Consider the following 23,860-nt stretch of genomic DNA (forward strand, 5'->3'; position numbering starts at 1 on the left):
TGTAACTTATGTAGGTCTTGGACATTGATTTAAGCCTTGTTTCAGACTAAATTGCAGTGTCAGTGGTGACCCACCATCGGAAAGACTTTCTAGTCTAGACTAAGGCTTAATATGGGTCTAGCAAACTCTCCTATAATGTTTAAGAGGTTAATTCCAGTAGTGTGACGTCATTGAGAAAAAGGAGAGACTTGGGATCACTGAGTGGGAAAAAGGACTTGGGAAAATGTCCTCTCTTTTTTCCACACATGCTTCTTGGATGAGTGCTGAGAAGAATTGCAGTCACTCACCTGCATAATCTTTCCGTTCTAATGGAGAAAATGACTTTTCTCAACACACACACTGCAAGCAGATAAGTGGCCTGAAGTCCAACAAGTGAATCGTGAAACACCTTAAGCACAAACATGAAATGAGTGGACACACACACATACACACACACACACACACACACACACACACACTCTATCACTCATATCACTGTACTCAGAGTACACACTATGCTCCAGTCCTGGCCCGGATGTTGCCTCTTACTGCATGGAAATGGACTCACTTTGGCTCATTGAGTATTGACAACCAACTGACCCTTTTAATCAGATATGCTAAGGCAGTAAAAACTGACTTATGTGGTTACAAAACGTGAATGTGCAGAGAGGAATCCTCAGGATGTTTAGTGAACAACAATTTCCAGAAAATGAAAAGTACATACATGTGATTTACACTTAAATAATATCAGCATGCTTGTTGTATTCTCTGAAGTACTGTAGAAATATTCTCATTTCATGGTTAAGTTTTCGTTGGGGAAAAAAAGGTTTAAAATTTGAAAACACCAGAAAATTGTTGAATCATAACTGATGTCCATAGTTACAGTTCAGTTTATTCAGTTCATACATGTTCTATTATAATGTCATCTTCTGTATTGGATATGTTGCTGTTTCCATGTCAGTGTAATTATCATCTGGTTCTGAAGTTGTTGCCATATTAAACTGGCCCTTTAGAATCGATCACTTTGTTCTCATTAGTAAGTTGTGCTGGCAATTACTTACAGGTGGATAGTACAGCAGTAGCCCAGTAGTTTACATGCAGCCTGATAAATCAATAATAATCCAACTAATAGCTTAATCAGAATAGAATATGTCCATGTATACACATCTTTTGGAACTGACTAGTACAGTTGAGGCAATTCGGGATACAATTTCTTTCTGACTGAATGAGGTGGGATAATCCTGTAAATAATCTGTTAAGAATAATGGTAGAAGAATAATAGCCATGTAATCGCCTGTATCCGGTTACATTCCCAGTCGGAAAGTTTAAGTATGTTCTGTGCATGTTCGTTGTGTCATAGTGAAAGCTTACAACATTCAACATGGCAGGAGCAGAAACTGGTTTGCAGAGGAGACGAAGTTTAAGCCTTGAGCTTTAAAAGATGGTGGTGGGTCGAGCATCCAGCTAACGTACACTACATTGCCAAAAGTATTCACTCGTCTGCCTTCGCAAGCATATGAAATTGAGTGACATCCCATTCTTAATCCTTAGGGTTAATTATGATGTCAGCCCACCTGACACCTTCAACTTTTCTGGGAAGGCTTTCCACAAGGTTTAGGAGTGTGTTTATGGGAATTTTTGACCATTCTTCCAGAAGCACATTTGTGAGGTCGGACACTGATGTTGGACGAGAAGGCCTGGCTCACAGTCTCTGCTGTAATTAGTCCCAAAGGTGTTCTCTTGGGTTAAGGTCAGGACTCTGTGCAGACCTGCCAAGTTCTTCAGGAACACCTAAATTCAATGATTTAGATGGGTGAGTGAATACTTTTGGAAATATAATGTATCTCAGAACATGACACCTTCTTTAATATTTACCTGAAACTGCCATAATAAAATTAATTAAAAGTAATTAAAAACACAAGCACACCAGCAAATATAGTGGTAAATACAGTTTGTCTCACTCTGACTGGACTTGATGTTGATGTTCAGTGTCATAGTAACATCTAGTCTAAATGAAGCTCTACACATGCGCATAATTTTCAGGTTACTTGTAGTGTTCATGTAAACAGACATTTTCCCTCATTGTGTTGGGTAGAGTGAGCATATAAACACCTCAGTCTTATCCTACAACCAGAATGTATTTAATCAAATTGGAAAAAAATCTTTACATGTAAACACAGCCACTGTTAACTGAAGACATAGTAAAGACTTTGGGCACAATTTTAAGTATACCCTTACACAAAACTGGCATGCGTAGAGTAACTAACAACATAATTAGAAACACAAGAATAAACAGAATGGGGGCAGTCATGAGCTGGAGGTTAGGAAACCAGCCTCATGACCGGAAGGTCGCCGGTTCGATCCCCAGAGCCGACAGCACATGACTGAGGTGTCCTTGAGCCTTAAAGTCCCTGACCATGAATACAAGTAGTCTGACCATGTCTCAGTCAGTTTTTAGAAATGGAAAACACTGTACCGTAGCTTATTACCCAAAGAGTCACTGTAAAACTGCTACAAGGAAAGATGTAGGTTAATATCTGTTTCAAGCTTAAAATAAAACATGTAACAGCATGGGCAAGCTTCAAATGTCTTTATTAAATCTAGAATGGCCAAAATGTTTATGTGCACCTCCATTGGTGTGATGCTAACATACTGCTAGAAATCTCACAGTGATGCCAGCAGAAGTTGCCATTCTTGTAAATGTGTGACACATATGATCCAAACTGAAGGTCTAGCTCTAATATTCTTAGGTCTCTGCCTACCACTCACTTCAGCACTGACAGTAGGGTCAAACTGTTAAACCAGCTAACCAGTAGTGAGTAATTGTGAGAGTGAGAAATTGAAGTCTGGATGAATTTCATCTTTTCAGAGAGAACAAAAAACCCGGCATTTACTCAAAGCAGCAAATTTAGATCTGCTTTTTTTGTTCACTCATGTATTCTCTCTAATTTTCAGTTCTCTGTATCATAATGGAATCCTTTCCTCAAAAAGCACTGCTTTCAAAGAATAAAAAGCTCAGTTAGCTATTAATTGTTAGCCATTGCCTGTGTGAAACATTTCCACTGCTTTAATCTTAGCAAGTAGAGGTCACACAAGTGTGAAAACAGTGAGATCAGTGCTTAAACACGCTGCTGTTTTAAGACGTGCCTTTAGAAAATAAAAGGTCACTTTCTTAGAATGCAGCTGCACAAACTATACATATGGATACACCCAAATAAAATGGGAATGGTTGGTGATATTAACTTCCTGTTTGTGGCACATTAGTATTTGGGAGGGGGAAAAATTTTCAAGATGGGTGGTGACCATGGTGGCCATTTTGAAGTCAGCCATATACTTTTGTGCCACAAACAGGAAGTTAATATCACCAACCATTCCCATTTTATTTGGGTGTATCCATATAAATGGCCCAACTTGTAGAATTTACTCAAAGTCCGTGCTGAGTTCTGTCAACACAGAACGATGATAAAGGTACAACCCCAATTCCAATGAAGTTGGGACGTTGTGTAAAACATAAATAAAAACAGAATACGATGATTTGCAAATCCTTTTCAACCAATATTCAATTGAATACACTACAAAGACAAGATATTTAATGTTCAAACGGATAAACTTTATTGTTTTTTGCAAATATTCACTCATTTTGAATTTGATGCCTGCAACATGTTCCAAAGAAGTTGGGACAGGGGCATGTTTACCACTGTGTTACATCACCTTTCCTTTTAACAACACTCAATAAGCGATTGGGAACTGAGGGCACTAATTGTTGAAGCTTTGTAGGTGGAATTCTTTCCCATTCTTGCTTGATGTACAACTTCAGCTGCTCAACAGTCCGGGGTCTCCGTTGTCGTTTTTTGCGCTTCATAATGCTCCACACATTTTCAATGTGAGACAGGTCTGGACTGCAGGCAGGTCAGTCTAGTACCCGCATTCTTTTACTATGAAGCCACGCTGTTGTAACACGTGCAGAATGTGGCTTGGCATTGTCTTGCTGAAATAAGCAGGACATCCCTGAAAAAGACGTTGCTTGGATGGCAGCAGATGTTGCTCCAAAACCTGTATGTACCTTTCAGCATTAATGGTGCCTTCACAGATGTGCAAGTTACCTATGCCATGGGCACTAACACACCTCCATACCATCAGACATGCTGGCTTTTGAACTTTGCGCTGATAACAATCCGGACAGTCCTTTTCCTCTTTGGCCCGGAGGACATGACGTCCATGATTTTCAAAAACAATGTGAAATGTGGACTCGTCAGACCACAGGAGACTTTTCCACTTTGCGGCAGTCCATCTCAGATGAGCTCGGGCCCAGAGAAGCCGGCGGCGTTTCTGGGTGTTGTTGATATGTGGCTTTCGCTTTGCATGGCAGAGTTTTAACCTGCACTTGTAGATGGAGCGATGAACTGTGTTCACTGACAGTGGTTTTCTGAAGTGTTCCTGAACCCATGTGGTAATATCCGTTACAGAATAATGTCAGTTTTTAATGCAGTGCCACCTGAGGGATCGAAGGTCACGGGCATTCAATGTTGGTTTTCTGCCTTGCCGCTTACTTGCAGAGATTTCTCCAGATTCTCTGAATCTTTTGATGATATTATGGACTGTAGATGATGAAATCCCTAAATTCCTTGCAATTGCACATTGAGAAACGTTGTTCTTAAACTGTTGGACTATTTGCTCACGCAGTTGTTCACAAAGTGGTGAACCTCGCCCATCCTTGCTTGTGAACCACTGAGCCTTTCAGGGATGCTCCCTTTATACCCAATCATGACACTCACCTGTTTCCAATTAACCTGTTCACCTGTGGAATGTTCCTAACAGGTGTTTTTAAGTATTCCTCAATTTTCCCAGTCTTTTGTTGCCCCTGTCCCAACTTCTTTGGAGCATGTTGCAGACATCAAATTCAATATGAGTGAATATTTGCAAAAAACAATAAAGTTTATTAGTTTGAACATTAAATATCTTGTCTTTGTAGTGCATTCAATTGAATATAGGTTGAAAAGGATTTGCAAATCATCGTTTTCTGTTTTTATTTATGTTTTACACAACGCCCCAACTTCATTGGAATTGGGGTTGTATGTGTGACATATGGTATACTAATGACATATCATAAGAGAATTACTCATTTGGAACTATATGATTTATGCAATCTGTCTAATACGCACACAAAAAATGCTTTTTATGAGAATGCAATTGTTCAAAAAATAGAGAACTTAAAAAAATGCCAGTAATTAAACAACTTTAACTTCTTAAATGATCAGGGCCCAACAGTGGGCCTAACATTTTGCTACACACCTCAGAATCTAGGTTCAGAACCTCAGAACACAGGAATAACTCAGCCAGTTTGCATTGAAGTCCCTGTATTTACTGAATAATAAGTGTGAGTATGTAAAAACCCTGGAATTTTAAGGGGTTAATTACAATCTGATTCATTGTGCCAAGAACTATAACATCTCAAAATGTAATCTTCACTTAAGCAGAAAAAGAGGAAGACCCATAAGCAAGCAGGATGGACAGGAAGATTGCTTTCATGTCTGCCATATCTGGCCAGTTGATGAGGTTTTAACTTGATTCCACCCAAAGCAAAACAAGCGCCTCCAGGCAGCCTTTGAATTGCCAACAATTCCTGCTCATGAAGCATCAGATGAAGTTCACCATTCACAATCATGACAAGAAGCAAATTGAAAAACGGTCTGCCGCACAGAGAGGGAAGCCCAGCACAACTTTAATTAAAATAGAACTATTTGGGAACTGTGAAATGGAGATAGGCAAACGACCCGGTACATAATAAAATGAGTGCCTTACGAATGTGATCCAGAAGTATTGAGGGGGAATTGAAGCTAACTTGATTTTCATAGATGGAATTTAGACAGTTGGATCCTGTACTATCTTTCATAAACCCCAGGAGTATTAGCACAGCTTGGGTAAATATAGACCAGCTGAAATGCTGGAGGATTATGGAATCATATTCTGTTTCATAACGGAGAGAGAGATTTGAAATTTCATACTGTTGGCACTGTTATGAGTTATGAAACATACCCAGATTGCCCACATTTGGCAATTTGAACTATTACCTTTGGTCATAACAGAGCATAGCCTGCCATGTTGGAACTACATTTCCCATGAAAAGCTGTGGTTCTTATAGGATTACAGCCCATTTTTTTTAGGTGTATAAAGATAAACTTTGAAAACAAGTCAAAGTGTGGCAGCCACCAATGCAATGGGTGTCAGTACCAATGCTAGACGTTGAGTTATTTATGAAGGTACTGAGCCGTTTCTCTGACTCGTACAAATATTAAACGTTATAAAACCACAAAGTAATAAAAAATGTCTATCACACGCAATACAAACAAGCCATCATCCGAGGGATGAAATGCCACCACCATCGGGCCGCTAATATCGCCGAAATGACAAGACAATCTTATTCCAAACAGGAGGCACAGAAGGCGCCCCTGGGGAAATCTAGACTTGCCTAGATTTTTCTCGCTCTTAGTCTCCTTCCAGGTGGATTCCAAGTCCTCATAAAGGTCAGGGACATCAGGTAAAGTCCTCTTCTGAAAGGCCGGAGTGCTGTTCTACCCGCTGACCTGTGAAATATCAGTGCCTGGCGTAGCATCCGCCTCGGCCGAGGCGATGCAACTTGAAAGGTTGTCAGCAGTCACCTTTAGACAACCCCTACTGGGTGACAACCACTGATAGTGGAGGAGAGTCAGAGCAGGTGGTCCATACATAGTGGGCAGCTGTGCTTCATGTGTAACTGGGACTTAGGAGCAACTATACCGTGTTGATTTTTGTTTGATATAAGAAAGCTAGAGTTGCTCATCCCTTAGAAGTTCCTATAGAACAATTATTGTCCATGAAGAAAATGTCTATCGTTATTGGTACCAAATTTGTGTTTGTATGAAGAACAGTTATTTTATAATGATTCAAGTTTGATGACGCATTACTGTGTATTCAGTGTCGTTTTGTGGAATGAAAATGACATTTGACGAACTAAATTGAATGAAACTGAACTGAAATTCTTGACATCAAAGCAAATGAGTCAGTAGTATATGTGTATATGTCAATACGTAACTATGTAATTAGGTAAATGTGTAATTATGTTTGAATGATTATGTAATAAATGTGAACTAACAACTGATAATTACATAAGCATGTTTAAATAATTAAAGCAGCAAAATATCTGTAATAACTCTAGACATCTAAGGGTTCAAAACAAGGCCATGATAGAGCTTACTACAACCTCCTGTGGATGTAGGGGCATTTAACTCAAGTCCTCAAAGGCCAAAGCACTGCAGGGTTTAGTGCTTTCGCTGATTTAACACATCTGCTTTAACTCAGCAGTTAATTACCAAGCCCTACACGAAAGTAAACACTAAGGTCTGAAGTTAACACCCTTTGATCAGAGGCGTATTTAGAAGTAAATCTTCAACGTGTATGTTTTTTTGCCCTTTACAGTGGAAGGTTTTGCTCCATTGTTTGCCACTGAAGTACACTAAAGTAAATTATGAGTCTAGTTTGCATGTTGCAATAAATATTTTATGATAAAAGGAGAGTGAAATGATTATAACTGAATGTAATGGCATATAATAAACAATGATCATAGTAGCCTAGAGCATAGAAGTCCTGCAATGCAGGGAAGCTCAATGCTTCAGTTCTGCATTCTGTAGCTTTTAATGCACATAAAAACATTTAGTGCAAATTTGATTAAATTTACAGGTGTAGATCAAAACACAGGAGTATCAGCAGCCAGTTACACTCATGCCGCTCAGGATATCCACGACTTGAACTTTTCGATGCACTCAAACTCCTCAGAGTGAAGGTAAATGTTGATACAGTAGACAGTACTGCTACACAGCTCTCCAACCTGTAGTCACGACCCTCCAAAAAGCATTTTCCTCAGCTTCCCTGGAAAAAAAAACTGTATACAAATGTGTCTTGCATAATTTCAGAGGTGTCCCATCCCCTACTTGTTTTGTGCCAGTGGGTCTATGTGATCAGGGTAGCTTGAATGTATTACATTTAATGTAATGAACACTCTGTACAAATCAGACCGGTGTAATTGTACTGTGTGCATCTAAACACACTGACAGTAAAACTGACAATTGTATGCAAAAATTTGAACATAGGACATTTTTTACAAAGAAAAATAAGTTAACACATTCTCTATAGAGAACAATCTTAAAAATGACATTTTACTGCTAGTTGCAGTGGAGTTTCTATTTACTTGCTGAGTTTAACATATTGGAAAAAAAATAAACATAGCATATAAATTGTGTTGGAAATTTTGCATAGGCCACATTTTATGTTTAAAATTGGTTTTCCAATATGTTAAATACAGCATATAAACAGTAATTGTATATATAAAAAGTGTGTTCTTGTGGAGCATGTATTAACTTATTTTCACTTGGAAAATGAACAGGTGCACAAAACTTTTACATTTGACTAATTTTTATAGGTGTAAAAATACATTTGTAAATGATCAGTAAAGTGCACAGATTTTGGAATGTTAGAAGCAATTATTCTAATGTACAGTTATATTAGATAAAGTATGTGCTCAGTTTTTGTACACAAACATAAACCACAGCAAATTTTCAAATGCTAATCACAAAGTTGTCTATTGTTTTATGTATTTCTCTGCTCGGTTGAATGATGATAATAATTAATAACATTGGAGTAACACAGCTGATTGTAAGTAAATAACTGAAAAAAGTGATATCAGTGACCTCATGTAAATATTTGCATAGCTCATGTTCTTAGTAGACATCTTCATTAACAAAACAAGCGTGGAGAGGGGTGGAGAGTGACTAGAATAACACCAACACTGAGAGTTGAGCACTTTATTATCCCTTTATTATTTTCCCACAGGCTAGAGTGAGGCTAATTACATGGGAATAATTAGGGTCATCACGCGCGACCAGGATTCTTTGCTAATGACTTAAAGACAGCCGACTACTGGAGTTTACCGTCTAACTCTTGAGTAGGAAATTTGAATCCCAACAGTTTCTTGTTGCTTAGTGGGTAAATGTTAATTAGTGGATCTTTTCTGTGAAGTGATGAGTTTTTAATGTTTTAAAACCAACTTTATTCATTCTATTTGGCAGTTAGTGCATTTCAGTCACTGGAGTAAGAAAAAGGGGGTACCCACACAGAAATTACCCTCATATAATAAACGATTAAAATAATTTAATTGTTCACTGTAATAAGGCTAAATGAATGCCACAGCGGCTCCCTTCAGTAAACCTCCCCCAAGATATGCCACAGGACCCAGTATGATCGCCTTGGCTCTGCTCCTGGTAGTCACACCACTGATTTCCGTGCGTAATTTTTTTTCCTGGGATAATCTATTCCTGCATGGTTTAGTATTTTCTCTGCTCTAACACACCTGACTGAGCATACGAATGCCTCAGTAATCACCTGATGAGCTGAATCCACTATAATACAGAAGAAAAACAATAAATTCTGCATGACAGATGTGAACCACTGTTGTTTTTGCTGCATTACATATTGAATAATACTGTTCTATTGTAAAATTTCTGCTGTATGTGCCGTATGTCAAAAAAACACTGCATTCTTATGTCATCAGTCATGTTCTACTGTGAAAACTTTTCAGCTGACTCAATCTGATGCAATCAGTCCACTGGGGGGACATTTCTCAGAGCAGATTTAGACCACCAACCCCCAGTGGACTACTAATGTTTCCAGATTGTGTCAGTTCTGTAACACATAGCAAAATGAAATTCAGTGTTTAGACAGCACAACATGGCATGTGACCTACATATAAGCATCTGGATTTCAGTAAAAAGGCTTGACAATTGTGGTAAGTTCTCCTTGAAAAACCAAACACCAAGGTTGGACAAATATTTCTATTAACCTGTTTCATAACAAAGTTTACTTAAATAACTGCTATAAAAATAAGAGAGAAATGAACTGAAGAATCTAAATATCATTTCCAGGGTGCACAAAGTGCAAACTCAATGCCAAAAAAGTAAAATGCAGCAGAAAGCAATGGTTTGTAAATCCACTTTGAACTGTATTTAAATGACAGCAGTACAAAGACATGATAATTCATTATTAATCTTATGAACTTCATTGGTTTGTCACATTACAAAAAACTTGGGACAGGGCAATTTAAGACTGGAAACATTACATTTTTAGAAAACATTTTGAAAAAGGTGATATAGTTATGTTTGAGTACAAAAGTAGCATCCAGGAAAGGCATAGTCCTGGTCCTGAGCAAAGATGGTTTAAGTTTTTAGGTATTTCACCTTCCACGGTATGTAATATTATCAAAGAATTCAGAGAATCCAGAAAAATCTGTGCATAAAAAGCAAGGCCAAAAACCACAATTGAATGCCTTTGACCCTTTGACCCCAAAAAAGATTGCATGTTCATCCTTGATCTCATCTGAAATGGACTGCAGAGTGGAAACATCTACTGTGGTCTGACGAGCCAACCCTTCCGATTTTTTATGAAAATTATGGATGTTATGTTCTCTGGATCTAAGACATGAGGGACCATCTAGATGGTTACCATCATAAAGTTTAAAAGTCAGGGTCTGTCATGGTATAGGCATGGTTTAGTAGGTAACTTGCACATTTGCCAAGTACTTGATATACAAGAAATTAATTTAGCTGTATGTGTCAACACAAAACAAATAGGAATAATATATAGAGAGAGATTTTTCACTGCTGTCAATTTACTCCTGATTAATTACTGCTGTGGCTGATCCACTTGTACCAGTGCAACACACACTAACACACTACTATTACATCATAATACCTGTCCTGTGGTGGTCCTTTTGGGATTCTGACCATTGAAAAACAGGGTGAAATGTAGCTATAAAAGTATGCATAGAAACAGATGGACCACAATCTGTTATTGTAGAACTATAAAGTGCAGCTATTTAGTAAGAGGAGATGAGGTAATGGATATTGAGTGTAGTAACAAGGTAGTTGTACCTAATAAACTGCTTAGTGAGTGTATATATTTGTGTATACACATAGTATGTAAGTGTGTCATGTGCCTGTTACCTAGGCCCCAAAGACCGCTGCGAGAGCCAGCAGGTAGGTGGGGCCTAAACTCCTAGCCCATGTGAAGCCCCGCAAACACAGCGGGGAGAGGATGAAATCTGGTATGGAGTGCCAGGCCCCACCTCTGGTCCCACGGCAGGGCCAATTCAATTTGCCTCACTTTCAATCCCAGTGGACAAGCTACAGAGTGGGGTGAAGCAACGAGCTCTCATTCCCTCTCGATTCAGATGCTCACACAGTCCTTAATGAGAGACAGCTGATGCTGATTTGGTGACGGTGGTATGGGCATCTGACCCAAGAAGAATGACATGGCTGTCTTTATGGGGTTTCGTCTGGGCTCAGAGTTTGGGCCTTGACTTCCTGCCGGCTCTTGTGGCCGTCGTCGGCACCAAGGCGACAGGCACAGGCCACAGTAAAGCCCAAAGAATTGAGCGGCTAATATAAATGTAAGTAAATTTACTGTCTTCAGTTAAGTGGGAAATATTCTTATTCAGAAGAATAACATTAAGGCCTGTACAGTAGTTTTTTATACATTGCATTGTATGTGATAAAACTATGTGCAGCTGAGACAGAGAGAAGCACCCTTGTTTAAGAGGATGATGGCCTGGGGAAAGAAATTGTAGACGTGGCGATTGGCCAGAGCCTTCATTCTTAGTCTCTGCTGAGATTGACACCGTTGGTAGAGAGATTTACTCGGTATGAGCAGTCAGCTGCTATTTTCCCCACCATTCTAGATGAGTAAAGAGCTCTGAGGGTGGAGATCAGACAGCCAATGATTTTCTCTGCACAGCACGCTGTTTGCTGTAGTTTGTTTGGTGTGTAAAGATGTAGAGCCAAACTAGGAGCATATAGGTTAGATGATGATGGATTCTATTATGGCAGTGTAGAATTTCACCAGTACTGCTTGACGCAGCCCAGATATTTAAGATGTCACAGGAAATACAACTGCTGTTGGACCTTCTTCAGAACTGCAATGCTGTGTCTGTCCTATTTGAGGCCCTGCTCATGTAAAAGGTGGTGCCAGGAAATTTGTAAGACTGTTCTGCTGACTATGGAGTTGTGTATTTTCATTGGAGGCAGTAGGGCATTAGGTTTCTTTCTGAAATGAACATTCTCCACAGTTTTTCCTGTTTAACTTCAGATAATTAGCTCCACACTAGGACACCAACCATGTTTCTTTCCCCCAGCATGTGGACTGATCTTTGTTTGAGATGAGGCCAACCAGGATAGTGTCATCTGCAAACTGAATATGTTTGAGAGTCACTTATGTAAGTATAGTCATGTGTATAGAGAGACTAGAACAAGGGGCAGGTGTGTTCACTTACCCTGGACAAGAAGTTGTGGATCAAGTAGCAGACATTGTAGCAGAGAACACTGAGGTGCCACAGTTTGTATTGTAGAAAGTCAGGAATGATGGTGCTGAAAGCAGAACTAAACTCTACAAACAGCATCCAGGCATAAGTGTTAGGGCCACCCAGGTTTTGCAGGATGTAATACAGAACCAAATTGTTGAAATCACCTTAAGACCTTTTAGCTCAAACTGCAGAGGATGCTGGAGGCAGCAGTGATGACTTTGAGGTGCAGTAAAAGTCTCTCAAAACACTGACTACAGAGGTTAGGACTGTAGTCATGCAAGTAGGAGATCTTCTGCTTTTTTGGAACTCGCGTGATGACAGAGGTCTTAAAACAAGCAGGTACAGCAGACTGGGTCAAGGAGTAATTGAAGAGATCAAGATGTTGAGAACAATGCTAGAGTGTTGCTTGTGAGACACTATCAGGGTCAAGTACTTTCCTTCATTTTTTCCTGAGAACACAGCTGACTTACTGTTCAGTGAAGGTGATGGAAGGTGGTAGGGATGGGGTTGTAGGTGTTGTGGAGGTGAGAGCAGGTGGGGGTGAGGTGGAAAGAGACTGCAGACAGTGTGTAGCAAGCAGACTGAAGCTGGACACAGGGTAGAGAGCGGAGATGTCCTTTGTATTTCAAATCTTAAGTAAAAATTATTAAGCTGGTTTGGAGGCACACAGTCTGCTGATATGTTTGAAGCTAAAAGTTTGAAGTTTGTGACGGTTTGGAGTCCATTACAGATGCAGGAACAATCGATTGTTTGAGCAGAATTGCCGCTCCAGTATTTTTCTGTATTTGTGTTTGCCAGTTTTGACTGCTTTGTTGAGGGCATACTTTGCTCTTTTAAATGCATCATGTTACCACTCCTGTAAGCCCCTTCCTTGGTTGTACACCATTTCTTGAGCTCGTTGGAGAACCAAAGTTTGTTATTTTTATATATATTGGCAGTCCTTGATGAAATCCAAGTCTCCTTACAGACATTCCCCCCAATTCCTCTATGGCACCAGGAGACCACATTCTCACTGATTTCACCTCAGCAAGCTTTGTAGTTGTAAGTTCTTGCCTGTAGGAGGAGATGAGATGGTCGAGGGAATGTTCCTTTTGCAAGGTGAATAGACGGGCTTGTGACAGATAGTAAGAGTTTCCAGTTCAGGACAGTTTGGTGTGAACAATTGTGCCGCTGCACAACTTGTAGTTAATATGAAAAAATATATAAATACAATAGCCTTTGCTTTTCTTTCCTTCTTAGTGTCCCAGCCTGTTGTGAAAAGCCGGGTAGCACAGCAGTGTTAGGAAGCAGTTAAAAGGAAAGCTGATATAATTCAGTAACACATAACTGCTCATGTCTCAACTAATTTGGAACTTGTTGCAGGCACCATATTTGGAATGAACAAAACTTAAAAAAAAAAAAAAAAAAGCTCATCAAATATGTTTTTGCACTGTTTTTAATGTAATGCAATTTAATGCATTATAAATAACTGCTTTCTGTTTTTCTTGGAATTCAGCATCTTTTTTTGGAATTTGGATGTACAATACTTTGATACTTTGAATACAAACAAATATACTCAAGCAAAAGAGGAAATAATTTCTTTGTATTTCTGTATGAGTAAAAGTGCACAAGTACTTGCTTGTGAATGAAATGTAAAATTATTGTTAGTTATATATGTTGTATAATATTACTGTCACAAGTTCTTTTAAGGAGACACAAGTCACTGCAAGCATGAAAAACCTTTCAGATTTGCAGCCATGGAGGTCTTCTTAATAAAACTTTCAGAACGTTCAGTACTTTTGCTGTTAATACTTGGGTACATAGTCGAACAAGTACTTTTGTACTTTTACTTAATTAGAAAGGCAGCCAGAATACTTGTACTTTCACTGAAGTAGTATTTTACCAAGTATGCATCTACTTTGTTATTTTTAAAAGTGCTCAGCCTCATTCATCTTGGTTATTGCTGATTTGACTGTTTAATTTGCTTTGACAAAGAGGCTAAAATCCAATGTCAGCTACTGTGTAAATAATATTGGAGTGAAATACTTTCACTCCATTTTTAGTCTTCACCTCACAATACACAATACATGTTAATACAACAATTAGCCCAAAAGAAAGAATTCATTTTCTCCTCATCTGACTTGGCACTTTGAAGACGTGGAGGTTTCCCTCATGTTGACTCACACTCAGACACAGAGCTGAACACTTTCAGTAGCATGTACTAAAAATGACTGATCCATCTCTATTGTTTAAGGTCACGCTGTTCATTAAAATGGACATGTCGATTTTTCTGGAACTCCTCTGACCTTTCTCTAAAAGTCAGCAGCTGTCTAGCCCTGGCTGCAAACTTCACAAGGCTCTACTGTAACAAACAATGAGCTCAATTAACCACAGGAAAGTGGCAAGCACAGGAAGAATGATGCTGTGCAACATGAGATCACTGTTTTGTTACAGTGCCATCAATACGGTTCGATATGATACAATATACTTTATTGTCAGATTTCTCTAAAATTTGCCTTGCATCACAGCAGCTCTATGGGAGGGGAGACTTACACAAACAAACATAGACTTACACAAACATTTTATAACAAACTGCAACGAAACACTTGGATCTGTCTGAAAAAGAAGCTAATTTTGCGAATAAATGTATAAATAAATAATTGATTAATTTAATGAATGAATTAATAGCTGTTTGGGGGAAAAACTGTTGAGGTTTTAAAAAAAAAAGAAAAGCAGCTTCTGCGCTTTTTAACAAAATGGCTAACAGTACCTTTGAATAAAACAGTGATTGGAAAAAAGCAGCAGTCATTTTGAAGTAGGTGACTAAGAGTAGTGTTACTGTTAAGAAGTGACTGTTTAGAAGAAACTGACTAACGCTCATTTAGAAGCTATAATTTGGGAATAAAGTAAAAGCTTTGTTTTGAAAAGTGACTAAAGTACTTTTCAAGAAAGTGGTCAGGCTAACAGCCATTTCAAAGAGAATCGCTAGAAGAAAGTTAAGAAGTGCTTAATTTTAAGTTGGCAGAAAATCTGATTTATGGCTGTACTGAAGAAAGAAGCTAACTACTGTAGTAGTCAAGTAAGTGGCTAATGGTGCTCTTGAAGAAAAGTGAAGAAAGTGGCTAACGGTGGATTTGATGAAAGTGCCTCATTGTTACTTTGAAGAAAATGGCTAACTATGGTTGAGAAGACAGTGGCTAAGTGTGGTTGTGAAGAAAATGGCAAGCGGTGGTCTTGAAGAAAGTAGCTAACAGTAGTTGTGAAGAAAGTGGCTAAAGGTGGTTTCAAAGAAAGTAGCTAACAGTAGTTGTGAAGAAAGTGGCTAAAGGTGGTCTTGAAGAAAGTAGCTAACAGTAGTTGTGAAGAAAGTGGCTAAAGGTGGTCTTGAAGAAAGTAGCTAACAGTAGTTGTGAAGAAAGTGGCTAAAGGTGGTCTTGAAGAAAGTAGCTAACAGTAGTTGTGAAGAAAGTGGCTAAAGGTGGTCTTGAAGAAAGTAGCTAACAGTAGTTGTGAAGAAAGTGGCTAAAGGTGGTCTTGAAGAAAGTAGCTAACAGTAGTTGTGAAGAAAGTGGCTAAAGGTGGTCTTGAAGAAAGTAGCTAACAGTAGTTGTGAAGAAAGTGGCTAAAGGTGGATGTGAAGTATGTGGCTAACTGTGGATTTGATGAACGAACCTCACTGTCATTTGAAGAAAGTGTCTAACTGTGGTTCTGAAAAGAGTTGCTAAGTGTGGTTGTGAAGAAAGTGGCTATCAGAAAGTGGCTAACAGTGGATTTGAAGAAAGTGCTTAATGGTGGTCTTGAAAAATGTGGCTAATGGTGGACTTTAGGAAAGTAGCTAACTGTGGTTGAGAAGAAAGTAGCTAACTGCAGTTGAGAATAAAGTAGCTAACTGTGGTTGAGAAGAAAGTAGCTAACTGTGGTTGTGAAGAAAATGGCTAACTGTGGTTGTGAAGATAGTGGCTAATGGTGGTTGTTAGAAAACAGCTGATGGTTGCTTGATATCAGAGTTGTTGGTACCAAAGCTCCATTATTTCTTGAGGCACGCGCACCTTTCACTGAGGAATGGCAGGAGAAAAGCTGATACATCCCACCAGGCCTCATTTGCAGAACGCTGAATATGATTGCAGCTACCCTCGTTTTGTCAACATGGAATCCCGTGGTAACGCCAGCCCATCATTGTGATGGATTGTGGCTTGGGCTGCACAGAGACAGAGGATTCCCGGGGCTTTGTGGCAGGATAATGCCGAATACCAGGATAAAGGTCCGCTCGCTGTGAAGCTGGTCTGTGTGGACTGTGTTTGGGTGTGCATCAGTTTTAATATGCATCAAAGCTTCTGCTCAGCTTAACTACAGTGGCTAGTAGCTTAATTTGTAACAAATCCTGTGGTAGTCATCTATTAGGCATCTAGATATATACTCTTAAAGCAGATTTAAATATACATTGTTATTGTTGTTACTTTTGTTGCATTAAACAATGAACTGAGGCTCTGTAAATAGCAATATAACTATAGCTTCCTTTTTCTTTAACATTGAAAGATCCATTCCATGTGACCTGAGCAGAACATTAACTTTGAAATCCAACACATGCTTGCCAACTGCTGCAAGGGGTATTGGGCCCATCATCCCAAAAACAGACAATGACCAGCTGCTAAGGACAGAATACAGCTACATAATATGTACATGGCAAAACAATGATGGCATAGATCTTATCTTGGCACAAACTCCAAAATACATTTAAACAAGAGCTAGAAGTAATCTGTTCAGAAATCTATATGGATTACAGTGAGATGATATAGAAATCAGAGAGCCAGAAAATATTCAATTTAGGTTTGGGGGGGTGGATTATAGGTTTGGCTGGCTGCCAAGTCATCCTCTCAAAGTCACCATACTGTAAATATGGAGAAAGCAGTGACACACAAACATGTATTTGTTTACTAAGTGTACACTATTATTCATTCTCTCTTGCATGTACTGAATTTTCAATGCACAAAAAGCTCCAGCTAGAACAATTCCAGGGTTCTTCACTTCTTTCTTTATTGTGAGATCTTCTTGTGACAATGTAGGTGATGACTTCAAAACTTTCTACACTCTAAAATCCTATTTATACATTTGTACTTTAATGTTGGTATCTTACGCTCCTCATATCAGGATTTCACTGTTATCAGAACAATATCCTGTATCTCTAAAATGAGAATTTTACAGGGGAAGGAAAAACAAGCTTTACTTTTAATGCAAGTCAGTGGAACCTTTCTGAGTAGTTTTGCATTATTTCTGTTGATCCGTTCATCATGAAATTTACACACAATGTGAAGGACAACAGGTACTTTCAAATTATGTCAACAACTGAAATCGACAAAAATGGAGATACAAGGTTTTGTTTCCGAAAGCAGCAATATGTTACTTGAAGAAATAGACACATTTACATTTGCCTCAGTTACATCTACAATATGTTTTAACCCCCTTTCAGAATTGTTTAAGAAATCAGATAGTCACCAACATGTCTTGGTTGCATTTACATTTTTCCTAATCAAGCAGCTGTAGGATCAGCCCAAGATGCATGAACAGGTTAAGTTGAAATAGGCTTTAACATACACCATGACTCAAAAACAGGCTTTTTCTCATATTGGAGAAACCTGCCAATTGGTTCTATGTTACATTCTAACATACTCAGGTCTGGCAAGTATCTAGATAGACGTCCAGATTATATATGCTATTTCTGTATATGAGTTCCCCTATGACCTTATGGTCTCTTTCTGTCTAGCTTGGCAGCACTCTGACACAAAACCACCAGCTGCCTTAGATCACAAAGAACCATTAAACCTTCACTGTTGACACGAAAAAGTGCTTCAGAGATCCTGTAACACCGGCCTGACCCAAAAAAGTGGCGGAAGAGGGGAGGTAAGCTGTACACCCAGCTGGACGACTCCCAGAGAACAGGGCTAATGAGGGACAGAGGAAAGAAGTAGCTTTCTTCGGCCTGGATTTTGCAAAGCAAGAAATCAGCTAATTCCAACTTTAGCTTGTGAAAGCTCAGTATAAGGAATAAGAGACTGGATAAAGCCAACAGTATTGAAACATCTTGGTTTTAATTTGAATGTTAACAGCTTCTTTCGGCTAGTTTGCAGATATACATTTTTTCTTTCCTAACCCAAAAGTTGCTCTTGCTCTTAGCAAACCTGATGAGCCTGGGTTCACTTACCTGAATCTCTGCTCTCACTCTCCTGCTAGTTTCTAGCCCCTTTTAATTCCCTGCTCATAGTTGGTGGGCATTTCTGAGCCAGTTTGAAATGCTATTTTCTCTTGCACAGGAACTTACTAAACTAGCTAATACTAGGTTTGATTATAAAGGTTAACAATAGTTTTGAAGACAGCGACTAAGGTTAGTTTCAAAGAAAATGACAAGTTTTAGTTCTGAAGTGTAGTTTAAATTGGCTTGTTTAAAAGGAGGTAATTTAAGGTAGTCGAGAAGAAAGGGGCTAACAGTGATTCTGAAGAAGGCAGCTGACTGTAGTGAAGAAGCTGCTCAAGATCATTTTTGATAAAATGGCTAAAGGTAGCATTGAAGAAAGCAGTCAGTTCTGAAGACATTTTGGACAGCATCTATCTTGTGAAAAATGTAAAGGTAGTTGCAACTTTGGCTTCCATTGCTATTTTGGTTGCTGTGACTGTTGGAGTCTTCTCCACCTCTGTTTTCTGTCTCTTGCTCTGTCTGTTTTCTGTTTTTCCCAGAGGAGATGTAAGGACAGTAGTGTACAAGACATATTCAAGCCTACTAATCTCTAACACAGGCACCACCTTATTTACCTGCTCAAGGCTAAAGAACAACAGCAGAGACAGACTACAGACTCTGGGGAATGGATTGTTGTGGATAGAGAACTCCGAGAGAGAGAGAGATGTGAATACCTCTTACCTCCACAGGGAGCTCTCAGTGACGCTGCCCAAGTGGAAGTCATAAAGCTTGGTCAGGATCAGAATCACCTGTAAGATAAGGAAACACAAGTTAGGCCTTTGGTGGGGAATGCAACAAACAGTATGAGTTGTTCAAACATTTTTTCCAGTATCCATGCTTTTTATTAGATAAACAACTAAATTAAGCATTAATGAGTTGAATTAGAGGTAACTTCAAGGCATTTTTCTATAAATCATTTTGGCATTTTGTTTTAGCATTAAACTACACTACAGTACCCTGTATTTCTGTATTTTTATATATTTATTTTTAAAAATAATGAAAAATAATGCTTCAAGCTGTAACTAATGATTTAATTAATCTTTCCCAAGCAATACTGTGTCTTTGTTTTCAATGTATGAAGAAATAAAAAAATAAATGAGTGAAAAGGAATAAACATGTTATTCGGCCTTAAAACAAATGACTTGTGCAAATAAACTTAAGTATGGCTGTTGTTAACAAGACCTGGATCCTAATTTATTTTTTCTCCACTTATGATGATCCTCTTCTTAAGTTTGTGTGAGTTTATTATAAAGTCATTAATCATTTTTGCATGGCCATTTTCTGGCCTCTCATTATCCCTTAGAATTCAACAGACTGCTTTTATTACAGTACTTTGTCAGAATTTTATTTAATTCAATTAAATTTTATTTGTTTTATTATGTAAAATCACAAAAACACTTTCCAAACAGGACGTTTTATTTCCATATATGGACCGTATGGTTGAATAAGTTTTGAAACTATAACATGGTTTACATATAAACTTAATTCCATGTTGGGACAGAATGTGGAAAGATTATTTAGGGAACCAAAGGTGGTTCTTCTGTGGCATCACGCATGGTTATACTTAGCTTTTCAAGTTAGGAATATGTTTCAAAAGTTAGGACAGGGCAATTTAGGACTAGGAACAATGTGAAATGTTAAAAAAAAACATCTTAATCAGATGATGCAATTGTGCTTGGGTATAAAATGAGTACCCTGGAAAGGCTGTATCCTGCAAGGATGGGTCAAGGCTTGCCACTTTCCAAAAAAAATAATAAAAATACAGATAATTCAACAGTCTAAAAATAATGTTCACTTAATGATCTTATCCAAAGATTTTAGGTATTTAACCTTCTATGGTGCATAACATCATCAAAAGATTTCTGCAATCTGGAGAAATCTCATAAGGGTGCAGAGACAAGGCTGAAAACCGCAAATGACTGTCCATGACCTTTGACCCTGTGTAACATCTGGTCTCCCGCTAGGTCACCTCCAGCCACTGGAGGGGGGCAGAGAACCAAGAAGAATTGTTTAGGGCTGATCAGTGTCAGCTGTTGAATGCCTTATTTAAGGAGAACTCACACACAGCTCTCTGCTCAGTCTTGAGTTCATGGTGACATGAGCATGTTTCTCTGATTAGCCTCTATATTAGTGTGTTGCTGCCCTTTTGAGTGTTGGTTAATTTCTATTCCCACTAAGTATTTCTCTAATGTAAGTGTTTCAGAAAACAAATAAAAAAGAATATTTGAGTTTGTTTACTTCCAGTGTTCAGGGAGAGAGGAACAAAAGAATCAAGGAAGGGAGCTTTGTGTGTGCATTTTTGGAGAATTAAGAATTTGGTAAGAGAAGGGGTTTTTAAACTGCCTCTTCAGTGACACGTAGTGCAGTATTATGGCCTAGCATCAAGAGGACTGAGGGTTTGATTTCTTGCTCATTTACATTCTTGAGTGCCTTGTTTTCTCTCTATTATTAGTTGTGGTTTCAAGTCTTTCTTTCTCCCCTGGTACTTACTTAAAAAATTCTTTGTAATTGCATTTTCTTTCTGGTCTCTACTGCTCTGCACTTGATGCCCCTCTCATGTGCCTGGATGGTGGCTTACCCCTTAGTGCATCCATTTCTTAAGGAAGAGGTTGCTAGTTTGGTCACCACATGGGGTAAGCCGCTTGCCACATTACACCCTGCAGTTGGCACTACATTAAAAACAGCATGCTTCTGTGAGATCAGCACATGAGTTCGGGACTGCTTTGATGAACTGCTGTTGATAAATGCTGATTTGCTGCAAGTTAAGACTGTACTATGCACAGTGGAAGCAATGTGCAGAAATGTTATCCGCTTCTCATCTGAAATAGTCTGATGCACAGTGGAAAGATACATTGTGGTCTAATGAGTCAACCATTCCAGTGTTTGATATAATATGTTTTGTTCTCAAAGACAACAATGACCATCCAGATTGTTATCAGTATTTAAAAAAAGCCAGCCTCTGGCATTGTAGGGGAATATATCAGCATCCATGGCATGGGCAACACATCTGTGAAGGCACCATTAACACTGAAAGACATATGTTGCCTCCTAGACAACGTCTTTATTCAGGGACATCCATGCTTATTTCACCATGACAATGTCACATTCTGCATGTGTTACCATTGAATGAGTATGAGTGCTAGACTGGACTACCTGTGGTCCAGTTTTACAAAGAAGACCCTGTATGATAAAAAAAAACAGCTTTCAAAACTCCAATTGTTGTAATTAGTCCCTAAACAATTAAGTATTGTTAAAGTAAGATGATCTCCCAACAACGTTGGAGTGTGTTGCAAATTTGGAATGTTGTTTTTCCATGATATAGTCACTTGAACATAATCACTATGATAGGGTTTGACATAGTGTATCCCAGCCATGGTCTGGGGGTACTCCTGCTCAGCATATTTTAATGCAATCTCTGCTTTAACACCCACTACGGCTCAGTAAGGGGTTGTTAATGAGCTGATTAGTTGAATTAGGCATGCAAGGAAAGCACTAAAATGTGCAGAGCAGGGGGCCTCCAGTACCAGGATTAGGAAATACAGTGCTTTTTTTTTGTTTTTGTAGTATTTTTGGGCACATCACCCATCTGACAAAGACCTGATTCTGACTTTCCATCCATCCAATGGTGTCAAAATGTCACAATTTGTATGCTGTAAACCAACACGCAGTGTAAGCAGTGGCTGAGTGCTAAAATAAAATGGAGCCAAAACAGCAAGCCTCCATGTTCTCATATCTACTGCTGTGTGTAGCATGCTCACAAGCCAATCTGACTGCAAAGCTTTTGATTCTGACGTGATTGATCTGGATGGTTCTCAACCTTGAACACCAGGGTCGTTTGATCCACAAGCTTTTTCGGGTCTCTGTGTTCAGAGGAGTTAGCCTTTGGGGTTAAACAAAGGACAATGGGGGGGCTTTGATAGCCGCTGAGCTGCCTGTCCAGAACATCTCACACCCTTGCAGTCAACACGTGCACACCCTCACATACTGCAGCCTAGTCATGTTATTCTGACAAACTTTGAGCGACTTCTCCAGCACAGGCCGATATGAATGGTAAAATGTTAAACACTGCTTTCATGTTATTTTCTTGGTTATGTTTATTAACATAGATTATTTTAGCTGGTGATGTGCTAATTGCAGCTCTAATCAGATCCACCTGATTTTCCAATTTCAATTCTTCTGAAGTCTTGAAGAACTGAATCCAGAGTTAAATTAGCATTTGATTAAAATGATTAAAAAGGGTCAATGTAAGAGCTGACAACAAAGTGTATGTATGCTTTCATAATTGTACAATATTTATAATAATTTGTTATTAAATAATCTGCATTCTAGATCTGATCACCACATACTTCAGAATGAAAGTGCCAGAAATGTTCTTTGGGGTGAAAACAGGTGAACCACTTTTAGTTCCCTAAAGAACATTTTACTGGAAGGTTCTTCAAAGCAGTGGTTTTCAAACTAGTCTTTCAGGAACCGCAAATGTGCAGATTTTTGCTCAAACTTAATGTGCTACACAGGGCTATAGAAAAAGGACTGGTTTGTGAACCACTGCTTTAAAGAACCATTTTGTAAGTAATGTGTGAAGAACCTTTTCTTAAGTTAAAGAATTTTCACATAATGTAAAAGCTCTTTACCTATTACAAGTGTTTTCTTACATTCTTAAGCTGTATTTTTACAGGTTTTTAGTAAAGGGAATGGTTTGATATGGAACCATTTCATACTTCAGCGGTTCCCTGCATGGTGAAATGGTTCTTCAGATTGATAGAATGTGTTTTGTCTGGTTCTGTAAAACCTTTTTTTAAAATGGCTTATACAGCACCAAAAAGTTTCTTCTATTATAATGATGTTAAGCTTGAAACAATGGAAAAAACCTTTTGGTGCTTTCGTAGAACCATATACAGCACATTCTCCATCAGTCTGAACTACAAGTTCACCAAGCAGAGAACCACTTAAGGATGCAAAGAGTCCTTTGAGTGTTCATGGTTGTGTATGTCTTTACTAAAGAAACCTTGAACCATCTTAAGTGCGCAGACTCACACATTCAAGTCAAGAAACTTGTGTTTAAAAATGACCTTCGGTCTTTTAGATGTTATTATGATCACTAGCTATTTCAGTCTTCTAGCTGCCTCCAATTCAGGTCCAAATAGGCCCTCATTTGCACAGAAGATGCCATAGGATCACTACATGTAAAATGTAATGGATAACTCTGAAATAACAAAATCAGAGAGGTTCTTTACAGCATCACTTTAAGGAACCTCTATAATGCCTAAAAATGAGCCGTTCTGGATGGT

The 23,860-nt window shown here is 38.7% G+C and overlaps 1 protein-coding gene across 1 annotated transcript in view; it reads right to left on the bottom strand.

The window, feature by feature from the left end:
• Window positions 1-23,860, bottom strand: part of sorcs3 (sortilin related VPS10 domain containing receptor 3) — a 424,538-nt gene that overhangs the window by 226,817 nt on the left and 173,861 nt on the right. The window contains exon 2 of the mRNA XM_017724487.2: window positions 19,254-19,321. Coding sequence (XP_017579976.1) covers window positions 19,254-19,321 — 68 coding nt within the window. The remainder of the gene's footprint in view (window positions 1-19,253; window positions 19,322-23,860) is intronic.

The sequence above is a fragment of the Pygocentrus nattereri genome, chromosome 12 (assembly GCF_015220715.1).
Source record: "Pygocentrus nattereri isolate fPygNat1 chromosome 12, fPygNat1.pri, whole genome shotgun sequence".
In the NCBI taxonomy this organism is placed as follows: Eukaryota; Metazoa; Chordata; class Actinopteri; order Characiformes; family Serrasalmidae; genus Pygocentrus; species Pygocentrus nattereri.